Source organism: Danio rerio, chromosome 9, assembly GCF_052040795.2.
Source record: "Danio rerio strain M-AB ecotype USA chromosome 9, GRCz13ab, whole genome shotgun sequence".
NCBI lineage: Eukaryota > Metazoa > Chordata > Actinopteri > Cypriniformes > Danionidae > Danio > Danio rerio.
This window is the reverse complement of record NC_141029.1, coordinates 52,905,001-52,926,684: the sequence shown is the minus strand read 5'-3', so window position 1 is coordinate 52,926,684 and position 21,684 is coordinate 52,905,001. Positions and strand designations below refer to the sequence as shown.

The 21,684-nt window shown below is 37.0% G+C and overlaps 2 protein-coding genes across 5 annotated transcripts in view; one reads left to right on the top strand and one right to left on the bottom strand.

Annotated features, from left to right (window-relative positions):
- Positions 1 to 21,684, bottom strand: part of ifih1 (interferon induced with helicase C domain 1) — a 751,550-nt gene that overhangs the window by 415,530 nt on the left and 314,336 nt on the right. The window lies entirely within an intron of this gene.
- LOC147835437 (uncharacterized) overlaps positions 1 to 21,684 on the top strand; it is a 152,947-nt gene that overhangs the window by 104,084 nt on the left and 27,179 nt on the right. For 2 of the 4 annotated variants that reach the window (XM_087268627.1, XM_087268634.1), the window contains 2 exons: positions 3,095 to 3,312; positions 4,819 to 4,894. In XM_087268627.1, the coding sequence (XP_087124753.1) occupies positions 3,095 to 3,128 (34 nt within the window). In that variant the 3' untranslated portion in view covers positions 3,129 to 3,312; positions 4,819 to 4,894. Of the gene's footprint in view, positions 1 to 3,094; positions 3,313 to 4,818; positions 4,895 to 21,684 lie in introns of those variants that run through there. The other 2 variants (XM_087268629.1, XM_087268632.1) reach the window with 1 other exon arrangement.

The window sequence follows — 21,684 nt, the reverse complement described above, 5'->3', positions numbered from 1 at the left end:
GGAGGGTTGACAGGTGTGAACATGTGCTGGATAAGTTGGCAGTTCATTCTGCTGTGGTGACCCCAGATTATTAAAAGGACTAAGCCAAAAAGAAAATGAAATGAAATACAAAATATATAATGAAATGTATGTTGTTTTGGATAAAACTGTGAAATGCATTTCCCTAACATTTCTTTCAAACATCCCCCACCGAATGCCAAAATTGAAATTGACTGCTGTTGCTAAATAATAAGAGCATGTCAAAAAAAATTGATTACTTGATTTTTAAATTGAGAGCTGATTTATTGTTTTGTTTATGATGTTTGTGACTTTTGCCGTTCTCAAACATCGTGTAAAAGTGACTTGCACAGAATACGAGTCAGACTCATATTCTTAATTTATATCTCAGATTATTATGTCAATGAACATTGATCTGGGGTGACACAGTGGCGCAGTAGGTAGTGCTGTCGCCTGAAAGCAAGAAGGTCCCTGGTTCGAGCCTCGGCTGGGTCAGTTTCCATTTCTGTGTCGAGTTTGCATGTTCTCTCTGTGTTTGCGTGGGTTTTCTCCCGTTTCCACCACTGTCCAAAGACAAGGTTAAATTGTCAGTACTGTATGAGTGTGAATGAGTATGAATATTTCCCAAAGATGGGTTGCAGCTGGAAGGGCATCCGCTGCGTAAAACATATGCTGGATAAGTTGGCGGTTCGTTCTGCTGTGGCGACCTCAGATTAATAAAGGGACTAAGCCAAAAAGAAAATGAATGGATGAATAAACATTGATCCAAGGCCGACACAGTGGCTCAGAGGTTAGCACTGTCGCCTCACAGCAAGAAGGTTGCTGGCTGAGCCAGTTGGCATTTCTGCGTGGAGTTTGCATGTTCTCCTGAGCGGGTTTCCTGCGGGTGCTCTCGTTTTGAACATTATTGAGCATGTCTGGGGTAAGATGAAGGAGGAGGCATTGAAGATGAATCCAAAGAATCTGCAAGAACGCTTTCTTTGCCATTCCAGATGGTTTTATTAATAAGTGATTTGAGGCATTGCAGAGATGTATGGATGCAGTCCTTCAAGCTCATGATGGAGTCAGACACAATGTATGCACAAAGTCAGACCTTACTGTCCTAAGTAAATAATTAAAATTCAAGGCATGATCATATTTTATTTTGGTAAAATAACCATAATCTAGAGGCTTTTGCTTTTCATATAAGCCACTTATGCCAAATGATCGACTAGAAGTCAAGTTATTATTTGTTGTTCCTAAAACTTGGAGACAAGACGTTTTTTCAGGTGTGTGTTAAGTGTATGGTAAACATGTTGAGTGTGTCACTTTTGGGGGAACAAATGCAGATTGTTTCCTTTGAGGGTTGGGTTTAGGTGTAAGGGGTAAATTAATTACACCAATGAGAAGTCCCTGTAAAGATTTAAACCCAAGTCTGTGTATGTGTGTGTGTTCACATGCTGTTCTGGATATTCTACTGTCAGGTGACATTTAAAAGGCCTTTCACAGCCTTGATTATAAAGTCGATCTTCCCCATCATAGCATCTTAAATTCATTTAACAGACATACTGTTTAGTAAAAGCAATAAACTCACACACATCAGAGCAGCTGCAGAGAATTCATTTGAGCAATCAATATGAGTTAACCCTCATGTTCTGTAGGGGGTCCGACCGACGCCGAGGCCTTTTAATATGTCAGAAACACATTTAACATTAAAGATTCTACTTGATACTTCATGACTTTTCTTAATCTTATGAGAACTGATTATAAGCTTCTACTGTGATTGCATGCTTTATGAATCACATTTGTGCTATTTTTCCTGCCACTTTGCATTTATTGCATTTTTTTCTACAGTATTTTAATTAAGCTTGACCCCAAACACAACTGTGTTACTATAGCTTATGCACTGAAAATGGACTCAATTGTTTACAGTAGAGGGTTAAAGCTTCAATAATATCTGCTGAATGGGATTTGATTAGGTTGGAGGAGCATATTAACTAATTTAAAGAGGTTAAGTTTTAAACCACTGTGTGAAGTTTATTTATAAACTAATTTCGAGAGGATCACATGCTTATGATTGACCACGGCTTTTCTTGCATTAGCTATCATATGATTTACCAATTAGACGAATCCAAACGCACATGAATAACCAGATTTCCTTACCTTAGTCATCTTTGCCATGAAAAATGCCCCCATCCACCCATACTCCTCCTCCTTTTTCCTTCACTTATCCAGGACATGGCGGCACGGCAGCTCAGTGGGTAGCACTGTTGCCTCACAGCTAGAACGTTGCTGGGTTGAGTCTCAGCTGGGCCACCAGGCGTTTCTTTGTGGAGTTTACATGTTCTCCCTGTGCCCGCATGGGTTTCCCCAGGGTACTTTGGTTTCCTCCCACAGTCCAAAGACATCTAGTATAATGGCCCGTTTCCACTGAGTACAGTACGATACGGGTCAGTATGGGTCACCTTTATCAGGCTTGCATTTCTACTGCCAATGGTACATTTTTGGTGGGCGTGGTGTACAACAAAGTTTAGTCAACATCATTCTCGCTCAAGGAAATGTCAAATTAAAGCTGTATGGGTCATCCACATGTCATATGAGAAGCACTTCTCACAAAACAGATGCTTTATACACTTAAATGCTTCTGTGTAAATGTTCATTACTAACCTTCTACGAACATGATTTGATTATAACTGCAATCCATGTTAGTGCCAAATAGCCTACTGCAATGTCTGCATTTATATAAAATAAATAAATAAAGGCAACATATATGAACACTTACAGCCCCTTACAGTCTCCGATATGTTACCAATTACAGAAAAACTACACACAGTGTACATTAGCCCATATTTGGGTTCAAAAACAACACACAACATATAGCTCAGTCAGTGCAAACCTCGCATCTGTATCTTTAATCTTTACCAGCACATGTAAACTTTTGTTTAAAACTAATTCCATCATTCCCTAGTTAATAATAGTCTAAAAAGTGATGATTATAATTAAACATGGCAGTTTGTTCATGTTTTTAGGTTGCTGAAAAAATCATTTGCTCCTTTGTTTTTCTGGCTTCTCCTTTGTTTTTTCACGCGTCACTCTTGTGTTTGTCTGTTTCTGAAAGGATCCGATGTCAGAAGCACTTCAATGATCACTGAAGTTCCTGTAGCACGTTATTATCATCATCTCAAGAAGTTTGTTATTTCAAATATAGACGCACACGCATACGAGCTGGAGAAAGTGAAACTGCTCACACTTTTAGACGGCATCGTAAAACAACAACAGGACACAGCAGATTTTGTTCTTCTTGGCTTTGTGTCTGTTCTTCAAGACGACGACAAGGTTTGTTTGAGCTCGGGTCAAACATGGCTTGTTATTATATGTATATAATAATACAGTGTAATGTCTCGGCTGTGTTTTTAAAAATGGCGGTTTTATAGTTTTCTTTCCGCTGGCTTGTACACAAGCGAGTGACGTATCTCTGTAAACCAATATCAATTAGCTGCGCGTCTATCTCTGCCTTTTGGTACACTTTTGTTGTGCAAGGTACCCTTTGCAAAGGATTCCCAAAAAGTGGTACGGTACGGTTCACTTAGTGGTATCTTTTGACATTGGAAATGTCTATAAAAGCTTATTGAATCGTACCATACCATACCACTCAGTGGAAACGGGCCAAAAGTGAATTGAATAAACCAAATTGAAGTATATAAGTGTTTTAGGACTGGGCATTCACCGTTTAACCATATTACAGAATCCCAAACAAGCTTATAATCAAACATCAGCTTAGTGTGAACTCTTAAAAATATTTGTAGACATTATTTCTAGAGAAACAAGCAGTATGTTTTGCCATTATATGCATTATTGTTTTGCAAATTGTAATTTATTTTTTAATGCAAGATATTCAGAGTATAGCAACCAAACACTTAATACAAGACATAAGACATAAAAATAATGACCGTTTAATTTTATTTAAGGATTAAAATACAAATCCAATTAGATCAATTTGTTTGGTCAACAAAGCAAGTCTCTCATATAATATATCTAATAAAAGGCACAAAATATTACTATAAAAATATTATAGACATTTCCGTATTAGTTAATAAAATGACTGAAATGAATATAAAATAGAATTAATATATATTTACACACATTTACATAAGATATCTGTAGATTACTGCACTGACAGATTCCATGTGGGCCTAATTATAACCAGTAAAACACATGCAAACAAAGATGATTGAGTCATTTTTACAACACTGTTACTCTTTTAAATCACCAAAATGTTTGGCTGTATGGGTTTAGAACATTGAATTTTCAGGTATTTGAAGCACAGTATCTGTAAAATAAATCAGACATCATGTGATCTCTGTAGTTTTAACACAAGAGGGCCTTTGGTACCATCTTGCGCTGTGGCCCAAGGGTTCCTCTTAGCATGCTTTGGCATTGGCAGCCAAAGAGATGCGCTTTTACATGCCAGCCGAGGTCACTCAGATTTTCGAAAGTGGGCAGCCTCTCTCTTTTTTCCCAGCTGTTTCCAATCAGCTGGCCTCTTCTCAGCCCATTTCTTGTTTTTTTTCTCTGTCAGAATGCTGGAGTTACTACACCAGATACCAATATTAGCACAAAAGCTTAAGCAACCAATCTAAGTATGAAAATATTACATTTGTTTTATTCAATCACTCATTCATTTTCTTTTCAGCTTTGTCCCTTTATTAATCTGGGGTCACCACAGTGCAATGAACCATACATTGATATAAGTGTTTCATATTATTAAAAGGTAAAATGTGTACTTTTGGTTTCTGATGTGTAGAAAAACACTGACTCTTTGTTGATTTTCATTCTATCCAGCACAGCAACACTGAAACAAACAATAGCTCCAGTTTTGAGGCGGGGCTACCACTTTTTCCGACTTGCAACAGAAAGGGTAAGTGTTCTGGAAACCAGATGGTGCTGTCATTTTATGTTAAGGATTCTTTGTTTTATATCAATTTTAAGTTTTCCACCATGGTTTTTAACTACTTTATTATTTATAAACATACCAATGTATGTATTTTTTAAATTGTTGGACTTATTGAACAAGCATATTGATAATAGTAGTTTATATTATTTCAAGGTTAAATTAATTATTCTCAGAGATGGGTTACAGCTGGAAGGGTATTTGCTGCATGATAACTCACTGGATAAGTTGTTGTTTTTTTCCGCTGTGGCGACCCCCGATTAATAAAGGGACTAAGCTGACAAGAAAATGAATGAACGAATGAAAATTAATTATTATATTATCATAAGGTAAAATAGGGTGACATGGAGGCTCAGTGGTTAGCCCTGTTGCCTCATAGCAAGAAGAATGCTGGTTTGATTCCCAAATGGGTCAGTTGGCATTTCTGTAGGGAGTTTGCATGTTTTCCCCATAGGCGTGGGTTTCCTCCAGTTGCTCCGGTTCCCCCCAGTTTAAACACATGCGCTATAGATAAATTGAAAAAACTACATTGGTCATAGCGTATAAGTGTATATATATGAGAGTGTATGGGTGTTTTCCAGTACTGGATTACAGCTGGAAGGCCATCCGCTGTGTAAAACAGATGCTAAATAAGTTGGTGTTTCATTCCTTGAGCAACCACTTAGGAATAAAGGGACTAAGCTGAAGGAAAATGACTCAGTGAAGGTAAAATGTGTATTCGTTTCTGAGATGTATGAGGGAATCTTGCTTGTTATCATTCCAACCAGCCTTATGGTTTAGTTTGGGGGCGGGGCCACTGTTTTTTTCAACTAGTAGCAATAGGAGTAAATTTTTCTATTCTTTTATTTTTCCCATTTTTGTGGGTGGTTAACTCTTAAATTAACATGTTTTAGTTTTAGTTTTAATTTATTTTATTTTCTACATTCAACTGTTTACAACTGTGAAAATAACATTGATCTAGGATTTACTCAACATAGGCTCATTCTGAAAACATAGCCCTCTATACCAGTGGTTCTCAAACTGTGGAACGTGTACCACTAGTGGTACGCAGGCTTCCTTCTAGTGGTACGCGGAGGAATGAAATATGTCATGTACATGCTACACACATTTCAAAATTAATCAAAAATGATGTATATAATATGTCATATATGACATATAACCTATATTTCTGATATAATCTGCCACGTTTTTTAAATGTGCAGAGTTGTAGCTGCTTTACTGGGCCTACTGCGCTACTGTATTTCAATACTGCTCATTTTGGTGGTACTTGGAGAGACAATATTTTTCTGAGGTGGTACTTGATGAAAAACGTTTGAGAACCACTGCTCTATACATTGCTGGAGATCGCAACTTATGTAGCCAGAAGTATGTATGGCTGCATTTTGTTTTTTAAACGAAGACTCTGGGGTGGTATAGCACCATTTGATTTCTTAGGGACGGCTTTCACGTTGTTACCAGTTTGTACAGATGCTCGCAGCATAGGTCGGCAGACTTGAGACGCAGACAGGGGTTTGGGTTCACGTCTGGTGAGGAAGGGTTCCAGAAAGCAGCTCAAAGTAAAGCAAGATCAAAGCAAAAGCTAAAAAATAAAATAAACTAGTAAATAACAGTGTGAGAATATGGTAAAATCTGAGCACGTGGTAAAAATCAGGGTGCTTTTCTTTTTTTGGATTGCTTTTGAAAACTCTGTCTGTTGGGTTTATGGAAATGGGTGGGCAGGTCAGTCGGTCCTTTTTAAAACATTATCGGTTGGGTTTAGGGATGGGTGTGTGGGGGGAATCGGTCGGTCAGTCAACCAATCATTCAGTAGACAGCGGCCTCTGGTGGATTTATACAAGAACAGCAGGCGCAAATGGCACTCGCGAAAGAAATTTGAGATCTGAAAAGGCATGCACAGCAGCCTCTGGTGGATTTGCGAAAACAAAAACTGCAAAAAACATAGCTCCTGTGACGACTTTGGCACTCTCCAGAAGTGTATACAGGAGTACATTTTAGGAATGATCCTGGGTTGGATTTACTAGTTTAAATTTCACAGATGAAAGGGCACTTCAGAAATCCTTATTTTATTTTCCACCCATTTTAACATTGTATATCAAATTATGAGTGGAAATCTCTCAGAAGACAACAATGGAGACTAGAGATTGTCTACTTCAACAATTGTGACATTTCAATCTTGTAATTTAGTACTGTATTACAGTCCAAATATGAAATGATATCGTTTTAACATAATAGTCCGGAGTCCTCAGGGTAATTTTCCAGTTCCGCCCCCCCTCGACGGGCATTCATAAAGACATATATTAAATGTGACGGTTGGCAATATTCACTAAAGAACAGTTGTACCTCAAGGATCAGAGATGATTCATCACAACGTCGAAAAACGCAGGAGACGAGGCGTGCTAAAACCATCCAATGCAAATTAGTCCGATTTACAATCGTGTATTCTTCTACAGACCATTGCTAAATGGTCAGGCTAGCTAGTCACAGATATTAAAATAAATTATGTCTAATTTGAATTTTAGTCACGGTACATTAACTAATAGAAAGTTATTAACATTTCAAGAGAGGAGGGAAAAAAAAAGCTTTTGCCTGCAAAATTAACAGTGGCTGGGCCTGACCTGTGCCGCGCACAGTTTGATCACTGTAATGACAGCCTAATGGCATATTTACATTTAAATCTCTGTAGCTAATATGGGATTCAGAATGGGACGCTAAGTCAAGGATTATTTGGTGTGGCCTGCTGGCCCCTCCGAGAGAATTTCTTCACTTCAATCCTTGGCAGAAACTTCTTATTTCATGACTATTTATACCAGAAGCCTCTGCGGTCTTGCCAACCCCTCCCATGTCCTAATGTGCTCTTTGGTGCGTATCTTTTATCTGCGCTCCTCTCTTCTCTCTTCCTCAGTCTTTAAAGGCAATTATCATCGCCCCGCTCCTCGTTAGATGAATGAAATTGCACACGGAGAGTGACGGCTGTTCGTTCACAGCCCTCCAAATCCGCCAGCCTTTAGAAAAAGCTCCATCGTTTTCTTGCATTTTAAACAACCTTCTTTATGTCTCTATGTTATTTTCAGCAGGCGTTGTCGATGATTTGATTTCTCAGCTGAGAATTTTTTAAGGTGTGCTCCTATCCAAAAAGAAACAAAAAGCCTGTGATCTATATGATCGGCAAAATACTTAAACAACTGAGGCTTGTCAAAACAGCCTGATGCGTTTGGCAGGTTTCACAAGCGAGCGCCGCGAACACGACCTGTACGTTTAAATGCAAAGACAGGCAGAGAGATGTGAGACATTCAAAGAATTTCCTTGAATTTTTTTTTTAAAGATACACTTCGCGAGTTGATAAAATAAGAGAGGTCAATTGGTAAAAAAAAAAAGGTCTTCGGATAAACTAGAAAGAGAAGTGATGTGAAAAACTGACTGGTGTGAAAAAAAAATTCTGTCAAAAATTGAAAGCATTTGAAATCTCAACCGTGGTTAAAGATTAGATCCATCAACATCATCTTCTCATGCCACAAAACCTAATCAAAACACAAGGCATTCCTTAAGCTTACCTGTTCAACCTAAAAAAAAAGACCAATCTGGATGATGTGTATAGTAAAAGCAGAAGTGACTAACTTTAAACGCTTAAAAGGCCTGGTTTATCTGGCCGATTCATCTTGTTTTCCACATGTGCTCTTTGCGGGAGGCTGTTTAAAATAAAGCTATTACAGCGAGCCGCGCCGCAGCTGATGCTATCAGACTCTGACATTCTGCAGGTGGGGGAATGTGACGTGTATTTAAAAATGCAAAATGACATCTAGTGTTTGCGTGCGAGCGTGTTTCTCAGACCCCGAGTGTAGCCGGCCATCTGTTGATCTGGTCACATGAGCTGAGAGCTGGCAGGAATGGACGCACAGCCTCTGCGCACGTGAGAGGAGCGGAGAAAAGAGAGAAAATTAGGGGGGGAAAAAGAGGAGACAAGGTGCCATGAGGGGGAATTAAGAGATGAGAAATGAAGAGGGAAGAGTTGAGAAGAGGGGAAATGAGATGAGGAATAAGAAGAGCATTTAGAGTTCGAGAAATAAGGAGAAAAAATAAAATATCACAGATAAAATGGAAATAATTTTTTTTAAAAATTGAAAAATTGTCATACTTTACAGTAAGGTTTTAATAATGTTAGCAATTGAATTTACCTACATAAACTAACGATAAACAACTTTATTATAATTAACTAAGATGAAGAAATACTATAATAAATCTGGTGTTCATTGTTTGTTCCTGTTAGTAAATACATGAACTACTACAAATTTAATAAAGAGCTACTTGAAATAAAAGGGAAAAAATTGAGTAATTGTAAATGGAGGGTGAAATCTGAAGTAAAACGCAAATGAGAACACAAGAGAAAGAAGGAGAAACAATGAGAAACAGGAAAAATTAGCAGAGAAGAACATTTTAAGAACATTAAAGTGTTGAAAAGAGAAAATTGACAATCGGTTAAAAATGGATAGATGATGAATGAATGAATGAATGAATGAATGAATGAATGAATGAATGAATGAATGAATGAATGAATGAATGAATGAATGAATGAATGAATGAACGAATGAATGAATGAATGAAATTTGAAAAACTAAATTTGAGAGAAAATTAAAAATAAGGAAGAGCAAAGGTAAAAGGAGAAATTCAGTGTAGAAGAAAATAAAATTAGGAAGAGAAATAGAAAAGAAAAAGGAGAAAATAGAATTAAAGAGATTTTAAAAAGTCTGAGGAATGATAAAGAAAATACGAAATGAGGGTAAAATAGAGGATAAAAGTGAACAACAATATGTGAAGGAGTCAGGGGTGGAATGATAGACTAATAATAGAGAAAAAAAGAAATGAAGAGGAAAAAGCAAGGAAGTCCAGAAATGAACAGAGAAAAATAAAACAAAGAGCTTTAAATTAGAGATAAGAATAGAAGATAAAAAATATTTAAAAAAGAGTAAAGTAGAACAGAAGAAAAGAAAAGGGAAGTGGAAAGGAGATGAGAAAAGAAAAGAAGTGGGGAGAAGAGAGAAAAAAGAATAGAAAGGTAGAATAACAAAAGAAAGTAGAACAAAAGATAAGGGGAAATGATGAGGATAAAAGAAGAGACGTGGGGAGAAGAGAGGAGAAGAGAAAGGAAATGGAGAGGAGAAAAGAAGTGGAGAGACGAAAAGAGAAGTGAGATGATGAAGAGAAGAGAGAAAAAGAAGAAACGGCAAGAGAATTGGAGAGAAGAAAAAAAGTGTGGATAAAAGAAGAGAAAGAGAGGAGAAGAAAATATTAAGGAAATCGAGAGAAGAAAAAAGTGGGAAGAAAAGAAGAGAGAAAAATAGAAGAAAATAGAAGGGGGAAAGAGGAGAGAAAAAGAGAAGGGGAATAAAGAGGAGAAGAAAAGACATAAAATAAAAGATAAGGAAAATTAAAGAGTATCGAAGAAGAGAAGTGGGGAGAAGAAAGAAAGAGGGAATGAAGAGGAGAAAAGAAGAGAAGTGGGGAAAAGAAAGAAAGAGGGAATGAAGAGGAGAAAAGAAGAGAAGTGGGGAGAAGAAAGAAAGGGGAATGAAGAGGAGAAAAGAAGAGAAGTGGGGAGAAGAAAGAAAGATGAATGAAGAGGAGAAAAGAAGAGAAGTGGGGAGAAGAAAGAAAGGGGAATGAAGAGGAGAAAAGAAGAGAAGTGGGGAGAAGAAAGAAAGGGGAATGAAGAGGAGAAAAGAAGACAAGTGGGGAGAAGAAAGAAAGATGAATGAAGAGGAGAAAAGAAGAGAAGTGGGGAGAAGAAAGAAAGAGGGAATGAAGAGGAGAAAAAAGAGAAGTGAGGAGAAGAAAGAAAGGGGAATGAAGAGGAGAAAAGAAGAGAAGTGGGGAGAAGAAAGAAAGAGGGAATGAAGAGGAGAAAAGAAGAGAAGTGGGGAGAAGAAAGAAAGAGGGAATGAAGAGGAGAAAAGAAGAGAAGTGGGGAGAAGAAAGAAAGAGGGAATGAAGAGGAGAAAAGAAGAGAAGTGGGAAGAAGAAAGAAAGAGGGAATGAAGAGGAGAAAAGAAGAGAAGTGGGGAGAAGAAAGAAAGATGAATGAAGAGGAGAAAAGAAGAGAAGTGGGGAGAAGAAAGAAAGAGAGAATGAAGAGGAGAAAAGAAGAGAAGTGGGGAGAAGAAAGAAAGAGAAGGGAAAAGGAAGAAAAAAAGAATAAAAGTGAGATGAGAAGAGAAGAGAGAGAAAAGAAGAGACCAGAAAAGAGGTAGAGTTAATGAATATAGAAGGAAAATAAAGAAGAGAAATAAAGAGAAGCGGGGAGAAGGGAAGGGGAGAGAAGAGAAGAGAAGAGAAGAGAAGAGAAGAGAAGAGAAGAGAAGAGAAGAGAAGAGAAGAGAAGAGAAGAGAAGAGAAGAGAGGAGAAGGTTGTGATATTGACCTTATTCTTCAATGTGGAAGTGCACTCGTTTTCGTGATTGTTTTAGAACTGATTCAGGTGCCATATGGGAGAAATGACTGGGAATAATAAACGGCAGAAAATAGTCAAACTGTTTGCATGACTAAACAGACCAAGTACAATAATATAATAAAACAATATCAGTTTGCAACATTAAGCTGTATTTAATCTCTAAAAATGAATGGAAGTGAATGAGACTGGAAGTCTCAAGCCAAAAAGATTCAAAGGGCTGCGCCCGCTCGTACGTGAGGAATAAGGTGAATAGAAACTCCACAAGAAAAAGCAATATGGCGGAAGAGTGACCACTGCGGAGAGACAATGTCACATTACTGATTAAAGCTCTTCAGAAAACACTAAAAATGAATATCATAAGCGCACACAGAGTGGCCATTAGGGTCCTGTAATGTGACTCTGGAGGGCCGTGATGGATGTCCAGTGGCTCCAGGGCCTTATTTGCACACAGGCTGTTATTAGAGCAGCGCTGGAGGCACAGTGATGGAAAGATGGCTTTTTATTAGTGTAACGCGCTCAGAGGTGAACACAAGCCATCACTATCGGCAGGACGCTTCTCCATCCAGAAATACTCACAGCACTGCTGCTGAGAGGGAGGAAAATCAATGCTAATTCATATAATATAAAGAGAATGACCAATGAATCAGAATTAGGGTCTACGATCACACACTGCACTGAAAATAAAAGATCCATTAGATTTACTCATCTTTTTTAAGGTATGTGATTGCAAACTTTATATGGGCTGAATTTAAACAAACAAATTAGGTGGAACATTACTATTTTAAATTAGTTTGTTTAAATTCAGCCCATATAAATGGTTTGCAACCACTTACAGTACCTTAAAAACATTTATTAAATACAAGTAACCTTTTATTTTCTGTGCACTGTATTTTGGTGCAAATCTTTTATCTATTACAGTAGGGGTGTTAAATAGTTCAAAACATAAAATTATGATCATTTTAATAACTTAAATGTTAACTGAAATCAAATAAAGTATATAGGATAAAGCTCATTTCAAAACATTAGTTGCCGAGGAAATATTTTAATTTTCAATTTAATTAATAAAAATAATAATAATAATAATAAAAGAAATAATAATAATAATAATATTAGAAATAATAATAATATAAATAATAATAATATAAATAAAAATAATAATATAAATAATAACAATAATATTATTAATAATAATAGTAATAGGATAATAATAATAATAATAATAATAATAATAATAATAAAAATAATAATAATAAATATTAATAACAATAAAATAAATTATAATAATAGTAATAGAATAATAATGATAATAATAATAATAACAACAATAATAGGATGATAATAATAATAATAATAATAATAATAATAGGAAGATAATAATAGAAATAATAATAATACTAATAATAATAGGCAAATAATAATAATAATAATTACTTACATTTATAAAGCGATTTTCTTGACAAACAAAGCACTGCCCTGCTTAGCTTCAGTGGGTGACCATGAAAGTTTCAGAGAGCTAGCTGCCGGCTGATTAAAATGTTTTTTTTGTTTTTTTTTTTATGTAAATGTTAAAAAAAAAATACAATTACAAAAACACAACAAAACTAAACTAAACAAATGAATAAAACAAAAGTGCAAAATACAAAAATAGCATTGCTTATAAGTTTAGTTTTACTTGACATACTGTACTAAAATAAAATTAATGAAATTGGACAAATAGATAATAAAAAACTAACAGAAATACATCAAATTCAATTCCGCTTGAACCTAAATATATTATCTTTCTATTTTTAAAGATGTTTAGTGGCACAAATATTTTTTTTACTAAATATATTCATTTATTCATTCATTCATTTTCTTTTCGGCTTAGTCCTTTTATTAATCTGGGGTTATCACAGCGGAATGAACCGCCAACTTATCCAGCATATGTTTTATGCAGTGGATGCCCTTCCAGCTATAACCCATCCCTGGGAAATACCCATACATTCACAGTATGTCTGATAATATTTTTTCTTCTGGAGAAAGTCTTATTTGTTTTATTTCGGCTAAAATAAAAGCAGCTTTGTAAGTTTTTAAAAACCATTTATTTGCCCCTTTAAGCTATTTATATTTTTTGGTATTCTACAGAACAAACCATCGTTATTCAATAACTTGCCTAATTACCCTAACCTGCCTAGCTAACCTAATTAACCTAGTTAAGCCTTTAAATGTCACTTTAAGCTGACAGCTAAAACTTTTGTTTAAAAACATGTTGAAAAAAAATCTTCTCTCCGTTAAACAGAAATTAGGGAAAAAAAATAAAGGGGGGGGTGGATTTAGGGAGGCTAATAATTTTGACTTCAACTGTATGTGTATGCGTGTTGAGTCTCTGTTGTCAGGCTCTTCTCTCTCAGCTGCTTTTCCTCCTCCTCTTATGAGGGGTTCTCTCTGGCATAATCACTAGAAAATACAGGTGTTTATTTATGATTGGACCACTGACCATCCGCCGGTGTCTCCACTTGCTCTCCCCCCTTTTTGGGTGTTCGATAATGCCTTCTGCACCACAAACACCTATATATAGTTCAACTTTTAGGAAAATAAATAAAAGAAAATAAAGTAAACATTAAATAATGTACAAAATATATACAATTAATGTCAATCTGATGAAACTATAATGTTTATGTTTTTATTTAAAATGAGACCCAAATGCACACTAGCCGGCATGATCGCATGTGTCCACCATGCAAATTAAGCTCTCCCTGCATCCACTTTTCTACTTATATTCCAGCTGATGTCAAATCTAGATCTAAAGTGAAACCCGTTTTGGAGTGCCGCGTTTCTCCATAAGCCGGTCATATTGCTTCTCCTTCTTGATCAAAGCGCGCGTCATATCAGACAGTCTCCTAAACTAAAGCCATTTCCCTGTAAAACACTTTTTATGTATGGTTTTCACATTCTCAAACATAGATTTACTCCCTGGCTTTGCTCGCTCCCCCCCTTTGACAGCGCTATTGCATTCTCCCGCTTTTTATCTTCTCACATTTTAGGAGAATGAATTGCCCATCGCTGTCACTGGGCTCTGGCCGAGAATTCATTTTTGTGGGTCAAGTGTTTCAGAATGTCATCTCTGACAGGAACCATCCAACACGATGAATACGGGTACAGACCTTGGCTCGCCTCATCCTCCCATCACAGAATACACAAATACAAGGCCTCTGCCACGAACATGTCCACTCGATGGTGGGCAGCATGCAGAAAATAACCACAATAAAACGCCACAAAGCAGGGAGGATTTATATGTAGAAAACGACTGACATATTTCAACCTCGCCTTTGTGCAGCTGCCAACGAGGCTGTACATTGAACAGATTTCAGAAGCTTTTAATAAAAAAAGGTCCCTTGAAGGAGCTTTCCTGATTTTTGTGTATTTTATTTTGTTGGAACAGTGATGTGTTGATTGGGAATGGGTCATGGTGGACATCAGGCAACTAGTATGAGCACACATATTTTATTTTATTATTATTTCATTGCACATGATCGAATGCTGGACAAATTTGTCACTGTGATGAACCAGGATAATCATCATGATACAGCCCTTTTAGAGCAAGATTAATTCAATCCCGGTGTTACAGAGAAAGATGCAGGAAGTCATTATTACCAACAGTGATCAGATATTTTCCAAAACAAAAAACAAAAAACAAAGATAAATTCTTCACTTAAGAATCACACAGTGTAAACATAATGACAGTAAATAATATTTGACTAGATAAGATGCTAGTATTCAGCTTTAAGTGACATTTAAAGGCTTAACTAGACTAATTAGGTGAGATAGAGTACAGTAGTTAGGTAAGTCATGATGGTTCTGTAGACAATCAAAAAATATTGCTTAAGGGGTCTAATAATATTGACCTTAAAATGTTTTTTTTTTAATTAAAAACTGCTTTTATTCTAGGTAAGGCAAGTTTATATATATATATATATATATATATATATATATATATATATATATATATATATATATATATATATATATATATATATATATATATATTTATATATATATATATATATATATATATATATATATATATATATATATATATATATATATATATATATATATATATATATATATATATATATATATATATATATATATATATATATATATATATATATATATATAGCACATTTCATACACAGTGGCAATTCAAAGTGCTTTACATAAACAAGAATAAAAGAAAGAAGTATAAGAAAAATTAAAACAAATAATAAAAATAATTTAAAAAAACTGATAAAATGTAATATAAAAGAATGCAAAAGAAGAGAAAAAAACATAATAGTGCACAGTGCTCATTCAGTAGAGGCACAGCTAAACAGATGTGTTTTCAGTCTTGATTTGAATGGGCTACTGTTAGAGCACATCTGATCATTTCTAAAAGAAAGCTGATTCCAGCAGCGGGGGGCATAGTGGCTGAAAGCTGATTCTCCCTGCTTTGACTGGACTCTTGGAATTTCTAGTTTATATGATCCTAAAGATCTGAGTGATCTGTTGGGTTTGTATTCAGTGAGCATATCTGTAAGGTATTGAGGTACTAGGCCATTTAGTGATTTATAGACAAGTTGTAATATTTTAAAATCTATTCTGAATGTAACTGGCAGCCAGTGTAAAGACCTGAAGACAGGTGTGATGTGCTCTGATTTCCTGGTTCTAGTCAGAATCCTGGCCTTAGTGTTCTGGATGAGCTGCAACTGTCTGACTTTCTTTTTAGGAAGACCAGTGAGGAGGCTGTTACAGTAATCCATCCTGCTGCTGATAAAAACATGAACAAGTCTTAACTGGAAACAAAGCATCTGATTCTTGCAATGTTTCTGAGATGACAGTGTGCTGATTTACTACTGCTTTGACATGACTATTGAAACTCAGATCTGACTCCAGAGCCACACCAAGATTCTTGACCTTATTTTTTGTTGTTTGACCCTTAGTGCCAAGGTACGCATTCATCTTGAGAACTTCATCTCTGTTCCCAAACGCAATCACTTCAGTTTTATCTTTCTAGTCGAAATAAAACAAATAAAACTTTCTCCAAAAGAAAAAAAAGGTCACACTTTACAATAAGGTTCATTAGTTAATGTTAAATAATGCATTTACTAAGATGAACAAACCATGAACAATACATTTACTATTGTATTTGTTCATGTTAGTTAACGTTAATGAAATTACCAACCCGGGCTCATTGTGGAAACGTAGTCCCGCGGACGTTTCTGGAGACCGCTGAATACGTCCCGGCGGGTACGTACGGCTGCAGTTTTTGTTTTCGCAAATCCACCTCAGATGCCTCTCGCGGGCGCGAACCGTGAACCCGCCAGAGGCCGCTGTCCGACTGACCGGATGATTGACTGCACGACCGGCCAATCGGCCGACTCGCCCTCCTCCTTCCCTGAACCCAACCAATTTTACCGATCGACCCGCCCGCCCGCTCGCTTCCCTAAACCAGAGCAACAGTTCACAAAAGCCGTCCAAAAAAATAAAAGCCCTGATTATTTTTTTTTTATTCCACCCTGTTTTCGGATTTCGCCGCGGGGATTCTGTTTTTGTCTTACCTGATTGCTGGGACTGCTCTTCCCCAGACTCGAAACCGGTCACCATGGTCGACCCCTCTCCGCATCTCGAGCCTGCCGACGTACACGCTTAGCTGAGTGGACAAACGGGTTGCAGCGGGGAAGCCCTCCACAAGGAGGTAAGGCAAGTGCGAAAGGGAACAGCGTCACACCGCCCCGCAGCGTTCGCTTGAAAAAAATAAACGCGGCTGTACGTACCCCCCGGGACGTATTCCGCTGTCTCCAGAAACGTCCGTGGGACTACGTTTTCAGAATGAGCTTGGGTTGGAAATTACAGTAGTTCATTGATAGTTCACGTTAAGTCATGGTGCATTAACTAATGTTAACAAGCATGGGCTTGACTGTTAATAATGCATTAGCAAATGTTCAATTATGATTAATAATTGCTGTACATGTGTTGTTCATGATTAGTTCATGTTAGTAAATGCATTAACTAATGAACCTTATTGTAAAGTGTTACCGGAAAAAATATTATAGGAAATACTGTGAAAAATTCGTTGCTCAGTTAAGTATTATTTTTGAAATATCTGTAGGAAAAAAAAAATTAAATCACAGGAGGGCGATAATATTTTGACTTCAACTGTATTCAATGTAAATCTTCACATTGACAGAACCAACACTTACAATCTAAAACATCTAAAATGCTAGTGTTTTCAATGTCTTTGCTTCATCCCCTTGGGCGCTGGTAATGAAGCTGAGGCCGTGTGACAGAATTCAGCAATTACATCAGCCGTAGTGTGGCTTTAGACATCGGCCGGCGTCTCTAATGGAGGAGGCTCTGCTGAAACACGCTTCTCTCAGCGAGAAACAGACGCGCAGCCAACAGGAGGCTGGGGGGCTTCAGAGGGGCCGCGCGCTCTCTAATGCGATCCGACTGTAACGGACAATCTATTTACAGGGTGCTCTGGGGAACTAATAAACAAATGTTGAGTAATTTCAGCCAGCAGTAATTACCCTTGCAGCTGACAAGGAGAGTGTGATAGTTTCTCCTTCACCCCGCACCCTGAGCAGGAGGCTGAGGTCCCAGCCAGTGAAACATACACATGGATCTGAGCCAAAAAGCCAGTCCTGCAAGATCACTTGACTTTACCACAGTCGGGCGCAGAGTCCAGCCAGCAGAGCCCGAGATACCGCCAGACGCTTTGTGCTGAGAATGTGCATTGTGAATGAACAGCACAGCAATATTAGCTTGATTTCTGGTGGTGTGATTGTATAAATATTAATGGATGAAGTGAGCTAGTCTTTAATGCCTGAATAACCATTATGCAGTTAGAGTGAAAATGATCAGCCCTCCTGTGATTTATTTGTTTTTATTGTTTTCAAATATTTCCCAAATGATGTTTAACAGAGCAAGGAATATTCACAGTATTTCCTATAATGTTTTTTGTCTACAGAACAACCATCGTTATACAATGATTGCCTAATTACCTTAACTTGCCTAGTTAAGCCTTAAAATGGCACTTTGAGCTGAATACCACACTTAAATAAAGTTGGTGTGACGGTCTTGCTTGGGCTGTCTTCTTACTGTACACTGTACAATGGAGACAGACAGCGCGTGTAAATAGTTGCTGGATCAAAGAAAATGACCACCTCCACAGCAATGCTTCGTTAACTCTGCTCTGTTTTATTTAAAACAGTTATATATATATATTTTTATATGCCAATGAATTCTTTTTAACTTTGTGATCGTATAGTGTAAATTTTAACAGTCAGAATATGAAAAACATAACACACTTTGAATTTTACATGACAAATTAATGAATCACAATTCTTAATGTACAATCACTGAGTGTAACAGAGCAATACAATTCAACTCCAAAAGTAATGAAACTTCCCCACCTAGTGGAGACTTTTAGTAACTCGTTTTGAGTAAGAAGAAAAATAATTACAAACAATTAATTTATAACATTTAACACATACCTGTACAATGGAGACAGACAGCGTGTGTAAATAGGGATCAAAGAAAATGACCACCTCTATATGAAACACAAGACAAATTGATTTCAATCAGGCCTCGTTATATAAACACGTTATAAACTCAAAATTGAGCAGCACACTCGACGCCAAACACAGCTCAACAGTATCCCAACATATTCATTGAAACATTAAGTCACATTAAAGCTAATATTTATGTGTTTTAAACACTTATTAATGGTCATTTTCCACCCGGGAGAAATGTGCGACTTACCCACAGCAATGCTTTGTTAACTCTGCTGTGGGCGGTCTCTACTCCACGCGCTTATTACATCACGCACACTCTAGAGGGCGCTGTCCCCATTTAGGCATTAATTTAACACACTTATTTACTCCGTTACATTGGCATCCAGCGTAATGTTCTTTTTCCTGCAGTCACTGATCCACAAAGCTAAAGCACACTCCATCCTTAGGGGGGTTGCACACCGGATGTGCCACGCACATGACAGTTGGAAGTAACACACACATGCACATTCGCATGTTATTTAAATTGTAATTGATGGCGCTCTGTGGCATGGCAGAAATATGACAGTGTTCTCAGTCGTAGCTGGGCACTAAAGACATTAGCCGACTTGCGGCACTGGTGTGCATGCCCTGATATAAACCTATGTTTACAATTCTAAAATGCATCGTGCTGCATGGGGCGGCACATCTGGTGTGCAACCCCCTTTACGATGGTCTTGTTTCTGCGGACAGTACAACCATAATTGCATCCTTGTTGGAACTCACACTGCAAGCGATCGCAGTTTATGTTAATTTGGCAAGCTGAATGCCTTCTGTACTGCATAGATACGGAGGAGATTGATTGACAATGGTCTACAGCCAATCAGGACGCAGAACACAATTACAATTACAATTCTAAAATGCATAGTGCTGTATGGTGCGGCACACCTGTTGTGCGACCCCCTTTACTATGGTCTTGCTGCAGACAAATACAAACCTTTTTACATTCTTGTTGGAACGATCAAAGATTTTTGTTAATTTGGCAAGCTGAACACATTCTGTACTGTCCAGGAGACACGGAGGAGATTGATTGACAGTGGTTTACAGCCAATCAGGAAGCAGCACATAACGTTCTGTAAAAAAAAAAAAAAAAAAGCATCAAATTGCACAAAAAAAAATTATTGCTAAACTGCAAGACAACGAAAGGTGAACCGCATTATAGCGAGGGGCCTCTGCAGGGCTCAACAATAAGGACTGCCCGATGGCCTGGGGCCAGCGTGTGAGATGCTCGAGGCAGTAGACAGGATCCTTACTGGCCCGATCGGGCCACAAATGCCCTGTCATTAAAGTTTCATTTGCCTGTGACTATTTGTCAAACGCGTGCAAATACAATCAGAATAGAGAAACCGTTTGTGTTTTTAAGCCTTTAAATGCTACCTTCTCGGTTCCTCTTATATGATTGGATGTTGTGAGCATGCTATTTTTTTCCGTAACAACCAGTACAGCTAAGAGACAGCAACCTGGCGGCAACATCAAGGGATGATGCTAGAGGAAAACATTTGTCTCTAACGTCTTGGAAGCAGACATTTACGAGGGTACACCACAACAACAACAAAAAAAATATATAGTGATGTTTTGTACAGTTTGCCATTAATTTGGCAGGTCAGTCATCCTTTGTTTACTTTTTAAAATATTTTATAGTTTATAGTTATAGTATATTTTAAAAATGAAATATCTAGATTTACAAACATTTTGACCTTTTTTTTTTTTTATGTGTGGCTAAAAAATAGCTATTAACTTTTTTGGTGGGGCCAGTGGCAATATTAGCAGGGCAAGTAAAAATCTGAACCACTGGTCCGATTGGGCCAGTAGAAAAAAATCCTTAGCGTTGAACCCTGCTGTGTATTAGAAATTTCTTATTAAAACTGTTATGTCTGGTGGCCGAGAGAGCTTAACATGCTGGAATTTAAAAAAAAACACATGCAATTACTCTTGGCCACCGTAGGTATGTTTAGAAATGTGTTAAAATCTTAATTCCGAAGAAAACTTTAGAAATCAAAGATGATTTGTGGAGGTATTTGAAAAGTGTATCTATAAAGTTACTAAAAAGATTATCATCTGAACACATTTTAAAGCCTGTGACTGTGTGGACAATCCAAGGCAGTTTAAAGTGCACAATATATTATAATTATAGCTTTAAGAAAGATTAATTGGTAAATAAAATGTATTTTACATTTGATTATTATATTTATGAATAGATCGATAGATTAATTGATTTAAACGCAATATTAGGCTTCCCAAAAACAGGTTTCTAAATACTTAATACATGAGATGTACTGCTCCGCCCCCAAACTCATGCTATTGGCTAAGGTGTTGTTTGCCTAACAAAAATGATCTAAGGTGCCTGTCTTTCCTATTTATTTGGTTTAAACATTACTATCCATATTTTGCAAAGGGATTGTGAAATTAATGAGTAAATGGTCAAATGAAAAGTGAACATGAATGTGTCATTAATGAGCATTAATAGGAATTATGTATGGTTCATGATTAATTCCAGGCCGAGTGTTTTGTGAGAAAACACTGCTGTTTACCTCTGCATATTATGGAGGTGTTTGTCAGGCCAGCAGCGTTTTCACCCCCACAGCTCAAATCTTGATCCCAGACGACATTCACTTGTGCTGCTGAAAAGATTTGTATGCAGATTCATAAAGACAGGCAGACGGATTGATATGTTATTGTTTTCAAACAGGTTTCCCTAATATATCCCATCTGCCAATGTTTGCTTGCTAAAACAGTAGCCC